The sequence below is a fragment of the Passer domesticus genome, chromosome 8 (assembly GCF_036417665.1).
Source record: "Passer domesticus isolate bPasDom1 chromosome 8, bPasDom1.hap1, whole genome shotgun sequence".
NCBI classification, from domain to species: domain Eukaryota; kingdom Metazoa; phylum Chordata; class Aves; order Passeriformes; family Passeridae; genus Passer; species Passer domesticus.
The window spans coordinates 32,967,252-32,987,103 of record NC_087481.1 but is presented as its reverse complement, the minus strand read 5'-3'; the positions used below and the strand labels follow the sequence as shown (position 1 = coordinate 32,987,103).

General features: G+C 37.8%; 1 protein-coding gene across 7 annotated transcripts in view; it reads left to right on the top strand.

Moving 5' to 3' along the window:
- NRG3 (neuregulin 3) overlaps positions 1-19,852 on the top strand; it is a 695,884-nt gene that overhangs the window by 580,008 nt on the left and 96,024 nt on the right. For all 7 annotated transcript variants that reach the window (XM_064430253.1, XM_064430250.1, XM_064430251.1 and 4 more), the window contains one exon: positions 9,073-9,146. In XM_064430253.1, the coding sequence (XP_064286323.1) occupies positions 9,073-9,146 (74 nt within the window). The remainder of the gene's footprint in view (positions 1-9,072; positions 9,147-19,852) is intronic.

The window sequence follows — 19,852 nt, the reverse complement described above, 5'->3', positions numbered from 1 at the left end:
GGCTGAAGGTCACACAGGAGGAGTGTGGGGTGGCTCTGGAGCTGAGCTGCTGAGCAGGCAACCTCTGCTTTTTTCCTTCTAAAGGTTTTAGTCTTTAGAAATTAGTTCCTTTGAAATAGGAATGAATATAATCAGAATGACCTGTTCTGCTCCTTTTGTGTGTATGTGATGGGGAGGATTTTGTAGCAGTGTCTACAGGCAGTGTGAGCTCTGCTGCCTTTCTTTCACCTGAATTCAGAAGAGAATTATCAGGAACACATAGCTGAGTTCAGTTCAGTTGATTTATGATTAGGAATTCAAGAGAAGCAAATGTATTCATCAAATTTCATAGGGACGTCTTGTCAGAGACTAATTCTAATCCACAAAATGATCTTAAATGGGGCACAATGACTTTCCTGATTGTTGCTTTCTGCTGCCATTATTTTGAAAATGGAAATCAAGCAAGAGTCTTGTATGTATGACCAGTTGTTCTGGCAGCAAGCATGTCAGATATGTGCTGCCTATTGGAGTTACTGTTATTTCATAATATTCCAATCCTCAAAGTTTTCCTTTTTGTTGGGCTTGGCAGGTGGTGGCAGGGCATGGGTGGCTTCTCATGCAACTGCCTACTTTTAGAGAAAGTATTGAGAAGAGATGAAAATTGTTCATTCAAATGTAGTAGTAGGTCCTTTTGTGAGCGCTGTTCCTTTCTGTGCATAATTTAATCTTATACAGAAAATAACCACATTCCTCATTTTCCATCAGGAAGAAAATTTCCATTTTGCACAAATAAAGAATAATGTCACTGATGGGTCAGGTACTGTCTGTAGTCAAGGGGTGTTTACTGCAGCTAATACACACCCTGAGGTCTGAAACATGCTCATCCAAACCCTGCTAAATTACAAACATTTTTGGCTGGTGAAACTTTACTAAGTTGCATTAATAACTCATGGACCAAAACACTTGTCTCCCTAGAATTTTTTTTGTATTGTGTATTCTTTTAAGTCATACAAGAAACTAATTCAGAAGGCTAAATCTGTATAGTGATACTTATGCCATAATGTCATTGCAATACATAGTTTTTTCTTCAGAAAAAAGAATATTCTACACAAGACTACAACTTTCTATGTAATAGGGCAACTTTTAAAGATTTTTTGTTTTTTAGTCAGCAATTTTATAGATCTCCAGAGAGTGGCCTGTTTGAATTTTAAAACTAGTCTTCCTCTGGGTTCTAAATGATATTTAATATGCTAAGGAAGGGTTATTCTGCAAAATGTTCCTGTATTTGAACTTTGGTAGGCAATTACACTGCATGTCAAATTGTTCTTATCTCTAAAATTCGTGTGTGCAGACCATAGAAAATAGAGTAGCAGAGTCATGTTTATCTCCTGCCTTAAAGTCAGGGGGCATCGTTTGTGTAGACCATCTGGTAGTAGTTAAGGATATTTTAACTGACACCTCTGAGTGGCTCCAATTATTTTTTTCAATCCAGGTACAAAAACAGGTACAAAGCAAATGGCTCACTGAATTACTGAGGGGTTTTGGTTTCCTGGCAGAGGCACTCTGCCTCTGTAGGTAAGCACTGGCTTGATGTGACCTTGAGCTTTTTAGGAGAGGAGTCTGTGACAAACAGTATTCAATGTAGATGTTATTACTAGGCAAGCTGAATTCCTGTGTGTATTTTAAATTCTGTCAAAAAAAATGAAATAGAAGGTTTTGCTGCAATTTGAAAAATGGTCTTTATTCTGCAGGTTAGAAGTCTTGCATGCCTTTGCCCTGATAAACAAAGGATCCTTTGTACTTCTAGCTTGGACTTGAAACAAAGAATTTCATTTCTCTGAATATTTTTTGGTCATATTTTTGAATTGGGAAGTATTCAATGTAATAAAGTGAAAAACGTGTTTGACAGTTTTTGAAAAAAGTCCAGGGCTCTGTTGCTTTTATTAAGTAGCCGAAGCCAAATGTTGGGCTTGTAATATTTGTGGGGAGAAAAGTGGGAAGAGACACATCCAGCAAACCTGTTAAGCCACTTAGGAGTGAGTTTACACCTCTCCTTACAATTACCTCATTTGTTGTTATAATTGCCATCTTGAACAAATGGCCTCTTGAAGGGCACCAAACACCATGATACCAAATATAAATCTTACATCTTTTAGTCCTTTTTTATTGATTTCTTAGATATTTTTTCTAACTAGATCCAGTCCCTGGCAGATATTTCCAAGAAGAGTTTTGAAGGGTTTTTATTTATAAAGATGGCAATCTTGGGCAGCCATAATATAAAGCAAGGGTCTCGTTTTCATTTGTTTTTTCAGTATTGAATGTGGCTTTCATCTGTGCTGTGTGAGGCTTTGAATGTGGTATAAAATCACTTTCCATTTATTCACAATCTTTCTCATGGCTGATGACTACCATGCATAATGAAAGACTATATTCATTTATCATCCACAGTAAATCATTAATCACAGAGGTATCTTGTGGAGAAACCTAATCAAAGCTTTTCAGTTTTTCTGGTTGGTTAAACTCAGAACAGCAAAGAAATAATTGCTCAGTTAGTTGGTTAAACATTTGGTTTATTAGGTGATATCACGGACCATTTCTAAGCTTTTTTGTGTTTTACAGATGAAAGTTTGTTGTTAAGGAGATTAAGGCAGATGGCAAAGGTAATTCTTATCCCTTGAAAAACACAAAGACTGTTCAGTGTGAACTGTTTATCCAGGTGTGGATATGCCACAAATGAATTTGATACCAAGTAACTATCAATAATATATTTATATGTCTTTGGATACAAAACCTAACCTGAGTTGTAAGTGAATTCAATAGTCTGGAACCATTATGTAACAATTCTTCTTAGGCTATGTGCATTATTTTAGAATATGAAACTTTCTTTTTTCTTTTTTAAGAAAACACCTTCAAATTAAAGAAAATTGGTCTGTTGTTGAGGGAAGGGAAATTATCATTAGTTCAGGAGCTGTCATATGTCTGGATGGCTTGAATGGCTTTACTAACATACCTTCTTAATTTTATTTCTTTGTATGACCTACCTTTTAGGGAAGACAAAGAAGGCAAGCTGTCTGTATCAGGAGAGGAATGATAATTCAGTAGTTCCAGCATAATTATGGATGAGGCATTTAAGTCAAATCCACATAACTCCTTTTCAAATGTTAAAAGCCTCATTTAGTTCTGTGGTTCCTACAGAGGATTTACTAAAGTGTCCCCATTTAGTTTCTCCAAGGCTAAGGGATCCTGAAACACTGGAGTCAACAAATTAGCTGCAAGTTTTATTATCTAAATCTGAACAATGTTTCAGGGTTTTGTAGCTATGATCTCTTCTCTTTATGCCATCTACTCAGATAGCATAGAGATCCTGCCCTGTTTGAGAGAGCTGCACTGACAATTTACAGACTGAAAAATACAATGAATTGTACCAACCATAAATAGGATTTTTTAACAGTCTGGCTATAATTTCTATATGATGTTAGTGTGTTTCAGTTGGCCTGATTCTACAGAAAATAATGTAAAACACCCTGCTTTCTTTACTCTTCTTTGTCTGCATTTTCAAGATAATTTCCTTTCTGGTTACTTGCTCTACTTACTTCTAATAGTTACAACATTTTTAAAGAAAACTGACAGACACGTGGGTTTTTTGGTTTTCCTTTTAAAGTTGATGCTGTCCATTCTGTAAGAGTTGTACTGTTTCTTTAAGGAAAGAAAAAGAAGAGCAGGTACATACTTTAATTCAGTCACAGAATAGATTGCAAGGTCTTAACAAAATCAAGTTAACATCTGGGTATGAAACTTTCATTATGCAGTAAGTAGCCTCTCTGTTGTGGGGATTATCTATAGTTGACTTTTTTTTGAAAGAAAAAAAGGAAAAAAGGAGGAGGGTGAGTGTCCTGGATTATTGTTCAGGCCTTCCCATCTGAAGGGATTCATGAGAGTGTTCAAGAAGCAGTATGTCTTTAGCCAGTTCCTTATTGGATTCCCAGTTTGTTCTTTTTAATGCCATACATTCATTTTACTTTATTTTAGTGTATTTTTTATGTGTTTATATTGAATTTAGTTTCATTTTAATTAGTAGGTATTATGTTGTGCACAGCATAGACCATAGGGGTGGAACTTGAAGAAAGAAGCTTCTTCTCAGAATAGATAACACTCAAATCATCAGGACATTTCTGCAGTATAGAAAACTTGGCTTTGAGTCTCTAATTCTTCATTCTCACAACAAAAACTGAATGTGAATCTCACACCTCAGGTGGGTTCCTGACCAGCAGACTGCAAACTACTGATTTTTCTGAAGGGTTTATTTTCTCTCTGGCTTTGAGCACTTATGATTTGGTGGCCTGATGTGAGGAACCAAGGAAGCTTCTTTTCTACTTAGACTGGCTGCATGTGTTAAATGACAAGATATCCTCTCTGATACTCACTGTTAAGATGAATTTTTCTTCTTGTGTGAAAAAAATCATCACCTAATACCAACCTAAATAATAAATATAAATTTCTACGTACGCCAGTTAAGGTCATTCTTATTGCAGGCATAGAAATCTATATTTAGCTTACCTGCAGAGCAAAGAAATTACTTTTCATTGTTTACAGCACATTTCAGGCTAGATTGTGGGGCAGCCCAATGGCCTATATAATGTCATGGCTTGCTATCATAGATTTATTGTGTAACTGACTCTCTGACCCAGGATAAAGAGCATTGCATTCTCTGTGTGAAAATAAATACTTGATCAAAATTTATAGACTATTAGAATATTTTCTTATCATGATCTTGGATTTCTGTCTTAGAGAATAAATAAGAGCTGCAGTATGTTCTCTTATTGGCATCTGAATGTTAGTACAGGGGACATAATGGTTTCAGGGGAAAATAATTTGCAACTGATCCACTGAGATGGATCATTCTAATTAATATCATCTTAGAGACTGCCAATTTGCAGTTTTACAAGGGGATGGAAATGTGTGTTGATTTGGATTCACTGCAAAAATTAAATTTCATTTTTCATAGGTACTATTAATTCCATCTTTCAAATTGGATTCCTCCTGTTTATGAGACTAGAATCAGATTATAGGTTCATATAAGTTAATCTTTTGGGCACTGCGCTATTATGGTTTGTTTTTTTTTTTTTAAAGTCACAAATCAACTTTGGCTTAGGACCTGTTTGTTTTCCTGGTATAGTCATACAGCTTTCTCTTCTGGTGTAGTGTGTCCCTGAGATGCCACATGTCATTTTCAAAACTTTAATTTGAAATTAACTAATATATTTTATGTTTGCCAAAGTCTTTGTGCAGAAAAACTATTTTCTGGTCAGAGGCAGTGTGATCACCACACTTGGAGAAAAGGGAGAATTGTTTCCTTTTCAGATGGATGGATATCACAAAGAAGGAGGAAAGGGAGGGGGATTCATAGTGTTGGAGTTCTGGAAGATGTCCACAGAAACTGTGATCTCTTTGATTAGAGCATACACGTATTAGTACTATTTAACATTAGCAAAAAGAATGAAAGAATGAATAAAGTCTACTTACTTTTTAATACTTAGGTGCAAATGTGCTTAAGTAAAAAGGGAAAAAAGCCTTCTCACGAGGAATGAGAGATGTGTTTCTGCGTGTGTTTTCACACAGAGGTCATTGTGGCTGACTTCACTAAGTGCAATGCACAATGCAGTTTGTTACTGGTGACCTTAAAAACTCATCTGGGAAAGTACATTGCCAAAAAAAAAAGATGTGAATAAAACATGATGAAATAATCTTAGTTGAATTTAGCACTTATCAGTTATGGATATACCGTTTGCAAGCATTTTAGCAGTGCAGATTAGCTTTACCTGTCTTTTCATACCATGTAATCAGGATTTAACTAATTCCATTCAAACAATACAATCCTGTTGATTTCTTTGGTATAGAGTCTAGACAGACTCATTTGGGTGAAAATCTGAATCCAAAATAGGGAATTCCCTTTTCATATTTACTTGGCAAAGAGGCTGCAATTAGCACCATTTTTAGACCCCTTTGCCATTGTGTGCACTTAAGCCCAGGTCTGCTGATGCAGTGCAGAGCTCCAGCAGAGGAGCTGTTCCTGGTGCTGGAATGGATCTTAGGCTGTCCTTTCCAGCCTTTGCTGCAGGCGCCCCACGTGCACAGCGGAGCTTTTGTTTCACTGCAGGCAATATCTTATCCAGGTTATTTTTCTTTTCTCTTTTCTTTTATTGGTATCTCTAATAAAAATTTGATGTCTCTCAGAATCTAGTGATCATTTCTGAAACCGTGAGCTGCACCCAAGCATTTCTCAAGGTTTCTCTGGTAACTCATGGCTTTTTTAATGTATCCATAAATATGTATTTGATCATTCACACTGCATATGGTGATATTGAGTGACCTCATTTGGACTTTCCTGAACTTCTGTATGTGTCACCACAGTGCTGCTTTCATAGGCTTTTCTGCAATGGGTGGTTGTGCTTTCTTCTGTAGAGGTGTGATACCAATGAGCTGCATGTGTGCATATCACATCTGCCTATTTCAGACACATGGTAGATGCTTTAGCTGAGATTATGGGATGCCACAACATGATCAACTTTTATTATATTGTAGCATTATAACTATCGAATGTGTTCTGCAAGGCTTAAGGACTTAACATGCAAAAGTTTGAACTCAGGTGTCATAATAGCAGAAAGGTTATTGCTATTATTTGCTTTCACAGATTTAAAAAATAATTTGTCAAGGGAACTAGAAGACTTAATTTTCATCTTTGCTGAAAAACTTAATGCAGTTTAAAAAACCAAGCTATGTTTGGCCATCAAGTTGTAGAATAACTGAGGCAGAAAAGGCCCTCTAGGATCAGTAAGTCCAACTGTTAACCCAAACCCATGTCTAAACCATGTCCCTCAGCACCACATCTACACAGCTTTAAATACCTCCAGGAGTGCTGACTCCACCACTTCCCAGGACAGCCTGTTCCAATGCCTGACACAGTTTCAGTAAAAAATTTTTTCCTAATACCCAACCTAACACTTCCCTGGTGCAGTTTGAGGCTGTTCCCTCTCATCCTGCCATTTCTTACCTGGGAGAAGAGACCAACCCTCACCTCACTGCACCCTCCTTTCAGTAAGATCCCTCCTGAGCCTCCTTTTCTCTGGCTAAACCTCCCCAGTTCCCTCAGCCGCTCCTCCTTTGTGCTCCACTCCCTTCACCAGCTCTGTTGTCCTTGTCTGGACTCACTCCAGCACCTGAATGTCCCTCCTGTACTGAGGCCCAAAGAACCGGACACAGGATTCAAGGTGCAATCTCACCATAGTATTATCTGAGTGCAAGGTTATGGTGTTACATTAAAAGATTGTCCTTTGCTATATCATCCACCTCTGTACTAAATTTTGCAAGAAACACATTCCCCTTGTCAGAGGTACAGGTAAGTGAAAATGTCCACGCACACTGTGAGCACTTGGCACAGCTCTTCCAGGGGATACCACTCTGTGACTCTCTCCTCACAGCTTTTATGACCAACTGTTTAGGATAGAGGGTCTTATATCTGTAATATGGTATTTATAACCAAGGCAGGTGCAAATGTGTGTCAAAAAGTTACTAGAAAATGCTCATAGGAAGGCAAGAATCCCCACTAGTGCAGGATGTACTCTAAGCTTTGGTGTGGGGTCTGCCAGCTCCTCTCAAGACTGTGAAGAAGAATTTGATGTTAGGCAGCCTCTGATGTTTGCTAATCAGAGGCAAAAGATGCATGTGCCAGTATCTGAGTAAATGTGGACTTCAGTTTTTCTGACTAGTGGACAGTTTTAATTAATATAACCTTTTTTCCCTTGACCTATAACTTATGGCCACTGTCATGGAATCTGAATGAAACAAAACTTGAACTGTTTTTCAAGTCAGTTATTTTATAGATAGGCAAGTACTGGGAGGAAGCTGATCTCCAAAGCAGTACCTCATAACCATCAGGGAGAAAGGCCAAAAGGGAGGTTTTGAAATATTAAATGTATGGGAGTTTTAAATCTTTTTCTTACTGCAGATTTTTGCTACATTTTTGGGTCTGATGGGAACATAATTTACATATTTCCTCACAAATGTTCTTACTAATCCCTGAGTCGGTGCTGGTGAGATGCACTTCTCATTGAACCATTAATTTATAAAACCAAAAGCGTATTAAAAGGCAACATTTAGAGGAAGCCTGAGTACAAACATTGTGAAGGAACAGATAACTTCTTCTCCTGACATTATCACATCATTCAAGCTGCAGTTGTCAACCCTAATGAAAGGTGGTGATGCTGATTTGAGCATATTGCTTATGTGATGTGCAAGAGCTTTGGGAGATAAGGAATCCCTGGTGCTATCATTTATAATTAAAGTGTCCATCACTTTCCTCTGAAAAACTGCTTGACGAATAAATAATTAAAGATCTGATTCTGATACACTTAGTTGAAATGAGACTTCTGAGAACAGTTCAAAAGCAGCAAATGGAATTTCTTCAAAGTAAGGCTTCAAGATAAATAATAGTATTACAATCTCAGTCAAAGCCAGTTCTTGTTTATTGAGGCAGGAGGGTATTCTGGTTTATGTGCTTTAAAATCTAATCTCGCAGGCATCTTAAACTTCCTGCTTGCAAACAATGCCTGGTGATGTCTATCATTTTATCTTTTAAGCACAGTATAAACTGGTATTAAAATTAATGGCTACCTAACTGTTCCCTGCTTTTTCAGGCAGCCCAAGATAAGTTGTCTGTCTCATGGTTTGTGCAGCATGGAAGCTTTATGAAGTGATATGTTACCTAAAGAGTTTATTTTACTTGCAAATATGCATATTTTGTACAGGATTTTTCTTTGGTTGTTTCACTGAATTGATATTTAAAATAATGGTTATGCTAGAATGAGGTTTGTTTTCTTAGTTCCTAAAATAATCGAGAGGTTTGAGGGGAAATTTTTTGAAATACGGATTATTTCATTGTGTTGCAGTAATAACCATGCTCCCACTAGAGCCCAGGTAACTTGCATACTGTAGCTCTGCGAGTCCCTGGCGGTGTTGGCAGGGTTGATTTGGTGCCTTAAGATTAACCTTTCACTGCCGCATGCGTATGTTTGTCATTTATCCCCTTTTCCTCAGGTGCAAAGAGGGCTACCAAGGAGTCCGCTGTGACCAATTTTTGCCGAAAACCGACTCAATCTTGTCAGATCCAAGTACGTCAAATGTTTTTCTTCTCTTTCCAATCCGTGCTGGAGGCTGCTCTTGCCATGTGAGATGACCCTTTGCCTGTAGTCAGACAGTCCCTGCAGCTGTGTGTGACGAACGGCGATGCTCTTCTTGGAAGGGTAAAACCACGTCACCCAGCCTCTGTTCCTGTGAAACGTGTGCTGCTCCAGCAGGACACATGATTCCTTATGGTTTGCAATAATACTGTCCCTGCTCAGAGCCAAAACATTTGTGTTTCTCTACATAAAATTAAATAATCTAAAAGGAAACACGATACAGAGTGCTAAGTGGTTCCTTCAAAAGGAAATAAATGCACATTTTGTGGCGCTGAAGAGATTATAATCTCCTTGGAAACAGTTTATATCAGTTTACATGGAAGTTAATTATTTTTCACTTTGACAAGTGATTTGTTGTCTATTTGCATAAAAAATAAATAGTAAAGATGTACTTTCAGGTAGTACTATGGAGACAAAGTAACTTTCTATTACACTGGCCACTGCATGTCAGAATAACATCTGCATATATCTTCCATTGTTTCCCTTTCTAAATTCTCTTGACTAATAAAACTATGCCAAAAATATTACCCAAGATTAATTTTTTGAAGGTGAATCCATTTAATTATGCTTATCTTACATTTTAAATGAAGTGACGTACAACAAAGGGTCATATCCAATCTCTTGGTTTTGTTCATATACCTGGAAACTGTAACATATTAAGTGTTCTAGTTTTGGGTACTCTTTAAAATTAGATTTTAGTTGTTCTGTTTTAGCTTTTTTTGAAGAACAATGCTTGTTTTTCTAGTCTTTGTGCTTTTTAATTTATTTTCTTGTGCTTTTCCATGTGAAAACCTGTTTCAAAAGGCACCTGTTGCTTTGTAGTTTTCTGTGTTGTGGAGTTCCCATTATGGTTTGCTTTGTGTTTGGTTTATTTTCTCCTTAGCTTGACCTTTAATGGTAAAGTGCAGAGCTTGTAGTGAACAAGCAGATTTTACCTCAGCCAAGTTTTATGTGCATGTGCCAATATAGAAGGTCTGTATATGTGAAAGAAAAAGGTAGTTTGTATCCTAGAAGTGTGTGAAAGGACAGTTGATTAACAGCAGGACAGGGTGGTACCTGTCTGACCTGGTTTTCACAGGGGCCTCTGGCTTTACTCTCTCAAGAGCAGAGGTTAAATCTGTGCAGATTCAACACAAAGCCCCAAAAAGGCATCTAGCAGATTAGGCTGCATCTAGCAAGACCAAAAGCCCCATAGTGTTTATCTGGTGCAGACACTATTTTTGGTTTTTCTTTTGTGTTGGTTGCACAGACTTGCTTCTCTTTATCAGGAGATGCTTACTCCAGTTGGGTTCTGGCTGGATTGTTTCCAGAGCATTTTTCAGCCACATGACAGTGAGACTAAGTGTTGCTGAAACATCCTTTTCATAGCTTCTAAAACCAGAAATTATTTTTTTATTTTGTTGAGATTTTCTTCAAAATTATATTATTTGGAGTATGTAAGGAGTGGGGGCTTTGGCTTGACATTGTCGTGGATCCACTGGACACACCCATGGCCAAAGGAGCCTCTCTTTTGGTATGAGTGAAGGTTAACATGTATTAGGTACGTTTCTAGTCAGTTTTGAAATTCAACTTATATTTGAGCCTTGTCTGTTTTGAAAAGAGGAAAAGACAGGGCCAGTTCAGGTCCCTTTCTGTGTGCTGGCATAATGTGATATATCTCATTGTACATGTGTGCACATGCACTTGTTCTAAGGATGTCAAGCCTGGAAGGAAGATAATTGAACTTTCTGCTGCAGCTGGACAGTGACAACATTTTGTTCAGGAGTTAAATCAGTAATGTAGTTATCTTCCTTCTGGTGAGAGAAAAAAAATGAATACCACACTGATAAGTAGCACTCCGTGGCAGAAGTGTTTCTTATTTGCATAACCTGAGGAGTGTAAAAAGTATTTGACACAGTAGTCAAGCACAGTATTATCATCTTCAAAGGCTCTGGGTTTGCACTGCCAAAACTTAGGTTTGTGCTTGAATGTGTTTGGATTAGAAAGAGAATGACTGAAGGGTGAATTTGGAGGTGGCTTCAGAAAGAAGCAATTTTTTAAATGCAACACTAAATTTCTGAAAGCTGGAAAATCAGATGAGGGCTCTTTTGTCTGGGCTGCACATAGGCAGCCCTGGCTGGTGTCAGTCAAGCTTTATGAACAAGTCCAGCACGTCTGAGTTTCATGGGATTGCTTAGGGTGTTCCTGGTGGTGAATGTGCTGCTGATGACAAATCTGCTAACATCTAGGTTATTTGAAGTTCGCATGCATGAAGTACTGAAGCAATGTTTTTGTCTCACCTTGCCTATGATATCACAGGTTGTATTTTCAGAATGTACCCTTATCATGACTGGGAAGTGAATCTGCACCAGTCACGTGTAAATAGCAACAATTTTGTTATCAAATTGTTACTTATGTACATGGGCCAAAGCATATTGATTTTTTGGTCTGTGTTTTCTTACGTTCTTTTTTAAATAGCCTGCTAAAACAAACCAAGCTTGTTCAGCATAGCTATTATCTGCATATTATGTGCATGGTGGAAAATAGTGTGTTATGGCCCTGCAATACTTTTAACACCAACTTCTTACCTCATTCTAGATGTATGTTAGGCAGGTCTTGACTTTGCATCACAGATATTAATACAAATTATGTATTACTTAATATGGATTAATGCATGCTAGATCACATACATATAGTTTAATTCAACTAACTGATGAAAGTATTTAAGACTCTTTTGTCAGGAAACACTCTTGAAACTTCCTGGTGATGTTTCAGAGTTCCTGAATTGGCATCCATGGCTTCTTGCCACCTGCTACCTTCCTTCAGCTCAAAGACAGGATTAAAGTCCTAAGGAAAAAAAAAAAATTAACACACACAGACTAATGTCAAAACATTCCAGGCACAGGCTCTGTCACTGGACCTTTAGGCATCACAGGTGTAACAGCTTCCACTTCCCTTAATGTCTCTGCTCTTGACAAGGTTTTCTGGCTATAAGAGAAAGTTGTTAAAAAATAATCCAAACCAATCCAAACACAGAAGTTTGGTAATCTTGGAATGTAAGAGAAACTTGCCTAAACCATGGGAGCCCCAGACATGTGTGAACCTAACAAAATAATAAAGTCAGCAGTAGGGGAAAAGGTTGCATGGCAGAGCCATCCAGGCTCACAGTCTCCGTCAAGAGAAGGAAATCTGTCAGCCATGCTCACAGTGTGCAGGAGAAGTTCCTGAACACTCTCGCTCTGTCATCTCCTGCATTATACAGAGAAAATAATAATGGGACAAAAAGAACAGAAACAGCAGTCACATGCTGGGAGGAAAGTATATTTAGAATGTTACTTCAGCTTTCTTTGTGTGGGCTACCTCCTCTGTAAATACAGCTAGCAGCAACGGTAGAACACTTATATTTTCAGCATTTTAAGTACAACCTTAATACAACTTCATGCACAATAAATTTTTCTGTAGCTCTATGTGTATCTGTAGGATTGGAAACTTATTTATGACATGAATTGTAGAAATGTACTCCTGTACTATCCTTAATGGTGTTCTGGAGTAGACCTGCCTAGCCCAATGGCTCCAGAAAGGTAAGTTGTGTGTAGGCTGCAGATACTTCTTTTAATCTTTCTTTTATACTGAGGCAAAGTAAAACCTTTAAAGCTTTGACTGTTCTGTGGGCATATTCCAAAGTGGGGAATGAGGCATTGAAAATGAGTTTATCACCTTACCTCATTTTATCAAATTGCTCTTTTTCACCTATAAGTATTTTGTTCTTAGCATGAAAGCTACTTTTCTATGCAAACTATGTATTTCAGTTTTACAGTGTTCAGTATTAATTTTTTACTCATCATATTAACATTCCCATTTGACTCAGAACCTTGAGTAAAGAGGGATCCCCGATCAAATATTGGGAATGTTGTCCAATCCTTCTGCATTATTTCCTAGAAGAATAAAACTGGGCTGTAAAGCTTATAGGTCACTAGGCCATGCTCCTGCTGTTGCAGTCAACCCCATCACATAATTCCTACTGTAATCTGATCATACTAGACTCATAATCTGTGTGAACCAGCCACCAGAAACAGGGTTTGTTTAGCATCCCTGCTCTGAGTATTTCAAGACTTTTCAGCTTCCAGACAAAACTTACAGCAAAATGTGTCAATTTTTTTGTGCTTTGTTAAAATGTTTCATTTCAACTTTGTTTTTTTTTTCTCTTGGTGTCCATGTTGTTATGTTTGAGCTTTGTTAAACTGGCTTTTTCAAATGTCAAAAGTCGTCTTCCTATTGAGTGAGCTATAGCCTGTGGTCTTACAACACTTTAACCTGTGACAACATGGCACACATGTTTCTCTTTGAATCTCATCAAAGAGAAGCCTGCAAGTGTCATATCTGGAACCTGCAGTTGCTCATTCTTAGATTACTGTAGCAAAGGATCAAACTCCCTCTTCTGGAAGACTGGGACTGTAGATAAGAAAAAACAACTATAGCTAGGTTACAAATGAAAAAATGTCTTTCCAAAAATGTATTAAAAACCCCAAGACCCCCACTAATGTCCTCAAAAAAAAAAAAAAAAGCTCCCCAAGAAAAATCAGCAAAATCTTAGGCATTTTATTATTTCATTTTATTTTTGTGCATGTAAGGTTATAGGATAATTGGATAATTTATGTTGAAAGAGAAGTCTGGAGAACTCAGGAAGTTGAGCCTCCTGCTTTAAGCAGACATGGCTTTGAGGTCTGTGCTACTGCATTGGACACTACAAAGGTTTTTTGCAAAGGGACATATTAAATAGAGGCTAAGGAGCATCACTGTTGTGAAATACTCTAAAATATATTTTCAAATAATTTGAATGCATAAAATGAAACTTGTGCCCCTCACTGAATGACTGATTTTCTAAGGCCTGAATAATTTTTTTGTTAAATCTACTTAACCCTTCTGAATTTGTCAGAGTTCCTTCTGAATTTGCTTTTTTCTCCTATTTTGATTTCTAGAAGGTGTAGGAGAAAATAAGATTTTGCTGTCAGAAGGACTTCAAAGGTTGCATGGAAATAGGGGCAGTTAAGAGGGGAGACTACCCAGAGGTGGATACCTGAGTTTTGTGGAGGACAAGTCCTTCTTAAACAGATTTAGCATGGGTCTTACTTAATCACGGAAAGAACTTTTGAAATCTAGATCTAAGTCTAAATTTTGTGGCATAACTTAGTCTTAAAAAGAAAAGGTTTTAAGTCCCTCTGACTTAATTATTTCATCTGTTCAAGACTTTTTTTTATTCAGAAAAAGCATATGAAGGTGGAGGTTGTAGACCAAGCTTCTTTTATAGTGGTTGTCATTTTATACTGTCTTATCAAACTAATGGCACCATGCCATACCACCTGTGTGCTCACAAAAAATATTAATGTTGCTCTAGGGTGTTAAGCTTTTACAAAAATTAAATAATCAAAAGGTGGTATTTTATTGGCTTGTAAAATTAGGTTTTAAGAATAAAAGATGTGGTGACTACAGTCAAGGGAAATCCCCAAAAATGACAAGTCAGACAAGATCTGTTAGCCTCCATCAAGTGGATCTGACATTTCTCTCAACTGCAGTCTCTTTGAAGGTGTATAACCAGAGTTCCTCCAGTTCAAATGCATCACAAATTAACCTAGATTAGTTCTGATGCATTAATGGATTGAAAGGAAGGAATTGCCTTAATTGAAATTGTCATAAAGAAGAAAAGCAATGCAATCTCTCCAGAAATTTCAATGAGTTTAACTGTAGGTGAGAAAAGATGCCTCAAATGAGAGACAGGCTGAGGAATATGAAACATCAGTAAGGTAAAAAAAGAAAATACATCCCTGAGGCAATGAGGGACATGTTTTCCCTCCTCCTTCATCATCAGATGTGTAAAGACTTTGGGATATGATCAATAAAAGATGATGAGTTTTCAAATCTGAGTTGTATGGAAGATGTAAAATTTGACTTTCTGGGAATAGTATGAAACGTCTTGATTTGTTTTGTTGCTGGTTTTGTTTTCTTTTCATTAAAATAAGAACTTAGGCTTTATTCTGCAGAGCTGGAATGGAATGTTCCAAACCAGAAGTGTGACATTAACAAAGCTTCAGTAAAAGCATTCACCAGTGATAACAGGAAGCATGAATGTGTTCATTATCAGAATGTCCTGAAACATTAAAGTCAAAGAGATTAATTGAAGTCACAGATTTGCCACTAATGCCATGGGCAAAGAAAACCACTACCAGTTTTGATCATGTTATTTCTTACAATCCAAAATGCAAAATTGAAATTCCTAGGAAGCACCTAATAATATTTGATTCTATGGATAAGCTAACAGTGACTTCTACAGAATGTGCCGTATAGATGATTTCAGTAATTTTTTTTTAATTTCTCGTTTTCTGTCAGTACTGCAAAATAGATTTTCAAAACCAGAAGGATATTGGGAATCCTCAATTTTCAATGGGATGGGAGAGTATTGAGAGTTCATTCGTCTTCTAAATTTGTGTTGCTCTTCTCAAGTCAAAACAGAAAAAAAAGTGCACTCATGTGAGTGCTGTTGCTAAATATTAAAATTAATTGCTTTCATTACTTTTGTGTGCATAACAGAGGTGGTTTTTCCCTACTTTCTTTGAATTACCAGTCTTTTAAAAAAAACAAACCAGCAGTGGGTTTGCACAATGATTCCCCACACCTTCTGGCTTTCTTTCCGGAAATATTAGTAAGGGAGTTACAGTTTATTTCTATTTAATATTTCAGTTTTAAATTACATGTCAGCCTTTTCTAAATTCATATTGGTCTTTTTTTAGGAATTAGCAGAAATAACATTAAAATAGTAAGTCGTGCAGGTTTATTTGGAAAAATAGAAAAAATTCAATCTGAATTAGACAAAAACTCTTAATTAGTTTTAAAGAGACATTAGTTCCTTATTCTTCTCTGTTCATCTCTTCTCCTAGAAGACCAGAATATATTGGCATCTGGTTACTCAACATTGTTTTATTTTCAAGACTTTTAATGTGAAGTATTCAGTAATGTCTGGTTTTGCCATGGCTTTTATGCCATAGATGGTCTTCCAGAATTCAGCTTGTGCAGGCTGCATCTCTGTTGACATTCTTACAAAATATCTGGAATTGGGCAGATGCAGTATCTTTGACAGCAGGGGAAAAAACACTAAACAAACCTCAAAACCACTTGTTTCCTTCTTCTTTAAAAATTGCATGTATGTGGAAGGGTAATAATGAAACTGATCAAGTAATTTTATATGGAGTCAGTACAAATCCCAAGGAAGAAAGAAAATGGAATCTCTAGCAATACAAATCCCAGCCAACGAAAAGTTTTCAATCAGCATGTCTTTCTGTAAGCCATGGTTACTACAAATCAAAAAGAAAATGAAAGCCACCTGATGCAGGGGAGTTTGAAGGCCGCCTTTCCAAACTACCATTCATCTGTGAAATGTGGGACTTGTGTCTAGTTAAAGAATTTCCATGTCTTTGTGTAGTGAGTTTTGCACTTGTGTTTTGGGGAAGTTTACCATCTGAAGGTGGAGTCGCTCAGCGAGGGCTCATTACACAGGAGCCCCAGCGATGGCTGAGAGTGGAGGTTACAGAGTTACATAAGGACTGCGCTGGGAATCGCTGTTCCCGCTCCGCCGCCAGCCGGGAACATCCCGGCGCCTCCGTGAGAGGCGGTGCAGCTCTCCCCAAACAGGCACCTTCTGAAGGGATGAGCCTCTAAGACAGCAACTCCTCCTATCCCCCTTACAAACACATCATGAGTGCCTAAATCTGCTGTTGGCCATTTCGTGGCTGTGCAAGTACAAATATAGTTGAAGTCTATGTTCTGTGACACCCTGGAAGCCCCTTATTTCATCTGTTACCCTGAGTAACTAACTTTTCTGACTTGTGCACTCTTTGCTGACAACATGTTACTGTTGGTGTCAATCTCCCACGGATTTTCAGAAGGACTTCCCTGATTTTGCCTGGATGGATAAGGTGCAGTCAATCACTGACTTGTCAGATCATATTTTTGGACCTCCTGAGAGGAAAATTCAGCAGTGTAGTGACCGTAGTTCTTCATACTCAGGGAAAAGTGTAAGGAAAGATGGGCCATCACGAAAGGACATATAGGAAAATTGAACAAAACATGATTGTAACTTAGCTGAAAAGCATTAATTTTTGGGGGTTCTTTTCTTTGTAAATTAGCTACTCAGTTGTCCAGGAAGATCTTACTTTAGCAATACTATTTCATTTTCCATCACAATTCTGATGTTGAATTCTTAATGGTTGGTTGAGATGACACAGTATAGGTTTCTTTAAGACATCGTTGCCTGTTGCAAGAGCTAGTAAGGACACATGGAGCAAAGAGATGGATTTCTCTTATTAGCAGTTAATCCTGTGTCTTTGAATGTGTCTGTGTTAAATCTACGTCTGAATTGAATGCTTTGCCATCTCCTATGGGTGGTTCTGCATTAAATGATTCCAGTAAAAATACAGCAGGGTGGGGGCAGGTGCTGTGGGGTTCCTTATATTGTGATCTGTCCAGAGTAGTTTGTGACTCTAAGTAGTGAACAGCAGGAAGACAAATTCTGCACTGCACAAGCACAAAGCTGAGGCTCAGTCCCATGCACGCTCACTGCCTTGAGAGTAAAAACATTGAGGCTCATATGTGAGAGCTAAAATTTCTTCCAAGAGGATTTCTGCTGAGTGTTCTGATCATCTTTTCAAAATGAATACCTCAGAAGAGCCTCTGTGCTCTTAGCTGATCTTTGCTCTTTGCATTAAGTCCTTACTTCACTACAAGGATGCTCATTAAGGCAATTATTGTTGTTAGGCTTTCCACTTTGCTTAGAGCTTCTATCTGTGTTGATTCAGCTAATCTGAACAATCTCTGCTCATGAAGGAAAACCAGGGATAAGTATCACTCAAAGTTAATGTAGTGAGTGGTTTGTGTTGTTGTGAAGACCAGATTCTGTGAGGGCAATGTGTGTATGTACATACCTGCCTACGAGAATGGCAATCTTACTGAAAACATTATGGGTCAGTATTACTATGAGTTTGATTACCACATCAAAGTTATCCTCTTTTGCTAAGAATAAAAACAGTACTGAGACTCCTGAAGGCATTTCCAGGCTCATTTCTTAGGCCTAACAGAAAGCACTTATATTTAGCAAGAGGGAATAGCCATTTCTGGTTAAAACTTCATTGTGCAAACCAAAAAAATTATGTAATTATTATTTCCTGGATCAGAAAGATAAAATTATAGATAAAATTATAGAATCTTTATCTCGCTAGAACTGGTAAATGTTTATTAAGGAATCCTTCAGGATGACATTGTCCTCACATGACTTTTATGCCATGTATGACTGCTGTTTTCTGGTGGGTTTTGTATAGACCATTAGGGAGTCAAAATTGCCAGCCATGAGCATCTGTATTCATATTCTTCAGTGATAAATTTGCTCGTGGCAGGAATTTCTTAAAGACAAACCAGATCAGTGTTGTCCCAGAAGCCAACCAAAGAGCAGACTCGAAGAGGCAGTTCTTGATGAGGCGATGCTTGGAGGACCAGATTCACTTCCAGCCTTTTCAGTGAGCACCCTGCTCTCAGAGATCCTGGCTCTTTGCTCTCACTGCAATTACCTGTTTGCTCTAGAGGAAAAAGTACAACTGTTTGCTGCCATCAACAGTCACAAGTTACTAAGGGGCCTGGGAGACAGAAAGCTCTTTTCTCTTGCGACTTCAGCCTCAGTAAGGAGTTTGACAACCCAGCTCTGGATGGTCATACAAAGAAACAGTGCTGAAACACAGAACAAGCAGCTGCCAAAGCTCTGCCTGTCATTGTCCGTTCATTGCCTTCCTGCAAGTAATTCTGCTCTGACCCCGTCTTCCCCAACCACTTTAACACCTCAGCTGAGTTGGCAAGAGAAGATTTGAGTGTGTTACATATACTGCTAAGATACCAGATTGTTTAGTTTTTTAATCTTTTGCCTTCTATCCCAACATATCTACTTAATGTCCCTCCCCATTTGTGAGGGGCTTTTTCCTTCAGCATCTGAATTGTATTTCTGTTAGTGAGTCTTCTCTCTCTGCTAGTCTTTGCTTCCATTCAGTATTTGCCATGTGCTTTTCCATGATTCCTTCCCCCACTGCACGTGGCCTTCGCTCCCTCTCTGACACCAAGATCTGACTCCTCTGTTTCCAGTCTTCCCGATGAATGTCTTAATCACAAACAGCTTTTCACAGGCTGTCTGGTCTGTCTCATTTAGGCTTCCCTTTCTTTTTTGTCTAAAATGTTTACTTTTGTTCCATAATGGAATAAAAAAAATATAATTTGCAGTTTAATTTAGTATCCAAAATGTTCTTTAAATGTTTACAGTGAACAGATGTCCACATTTCATTTTGTTTCCAAAGGAGTTGGCTCCAATTATCTCTGAAGATACAGGGAGAGGTTAATACCTAATGCTTATCAGGAGAAAATATCCACTGTGTGGGCTGCTTGTGAAAAGCAGCATCTAAATTTAACTTGGATTCTTGTTGTGTTTGCTTTTAGTAAAACTGATTTTTTCTTGGAAAAAAGGCTGCATTTTCAATACAGACTGGTTTTATGTGTCTCGACAGTGCTTTTATTGTGAAAGCTTTTTCAGGTTCAGAAGGAACCTTATCTGGTACAGGAAAAAAAGCCCAGAA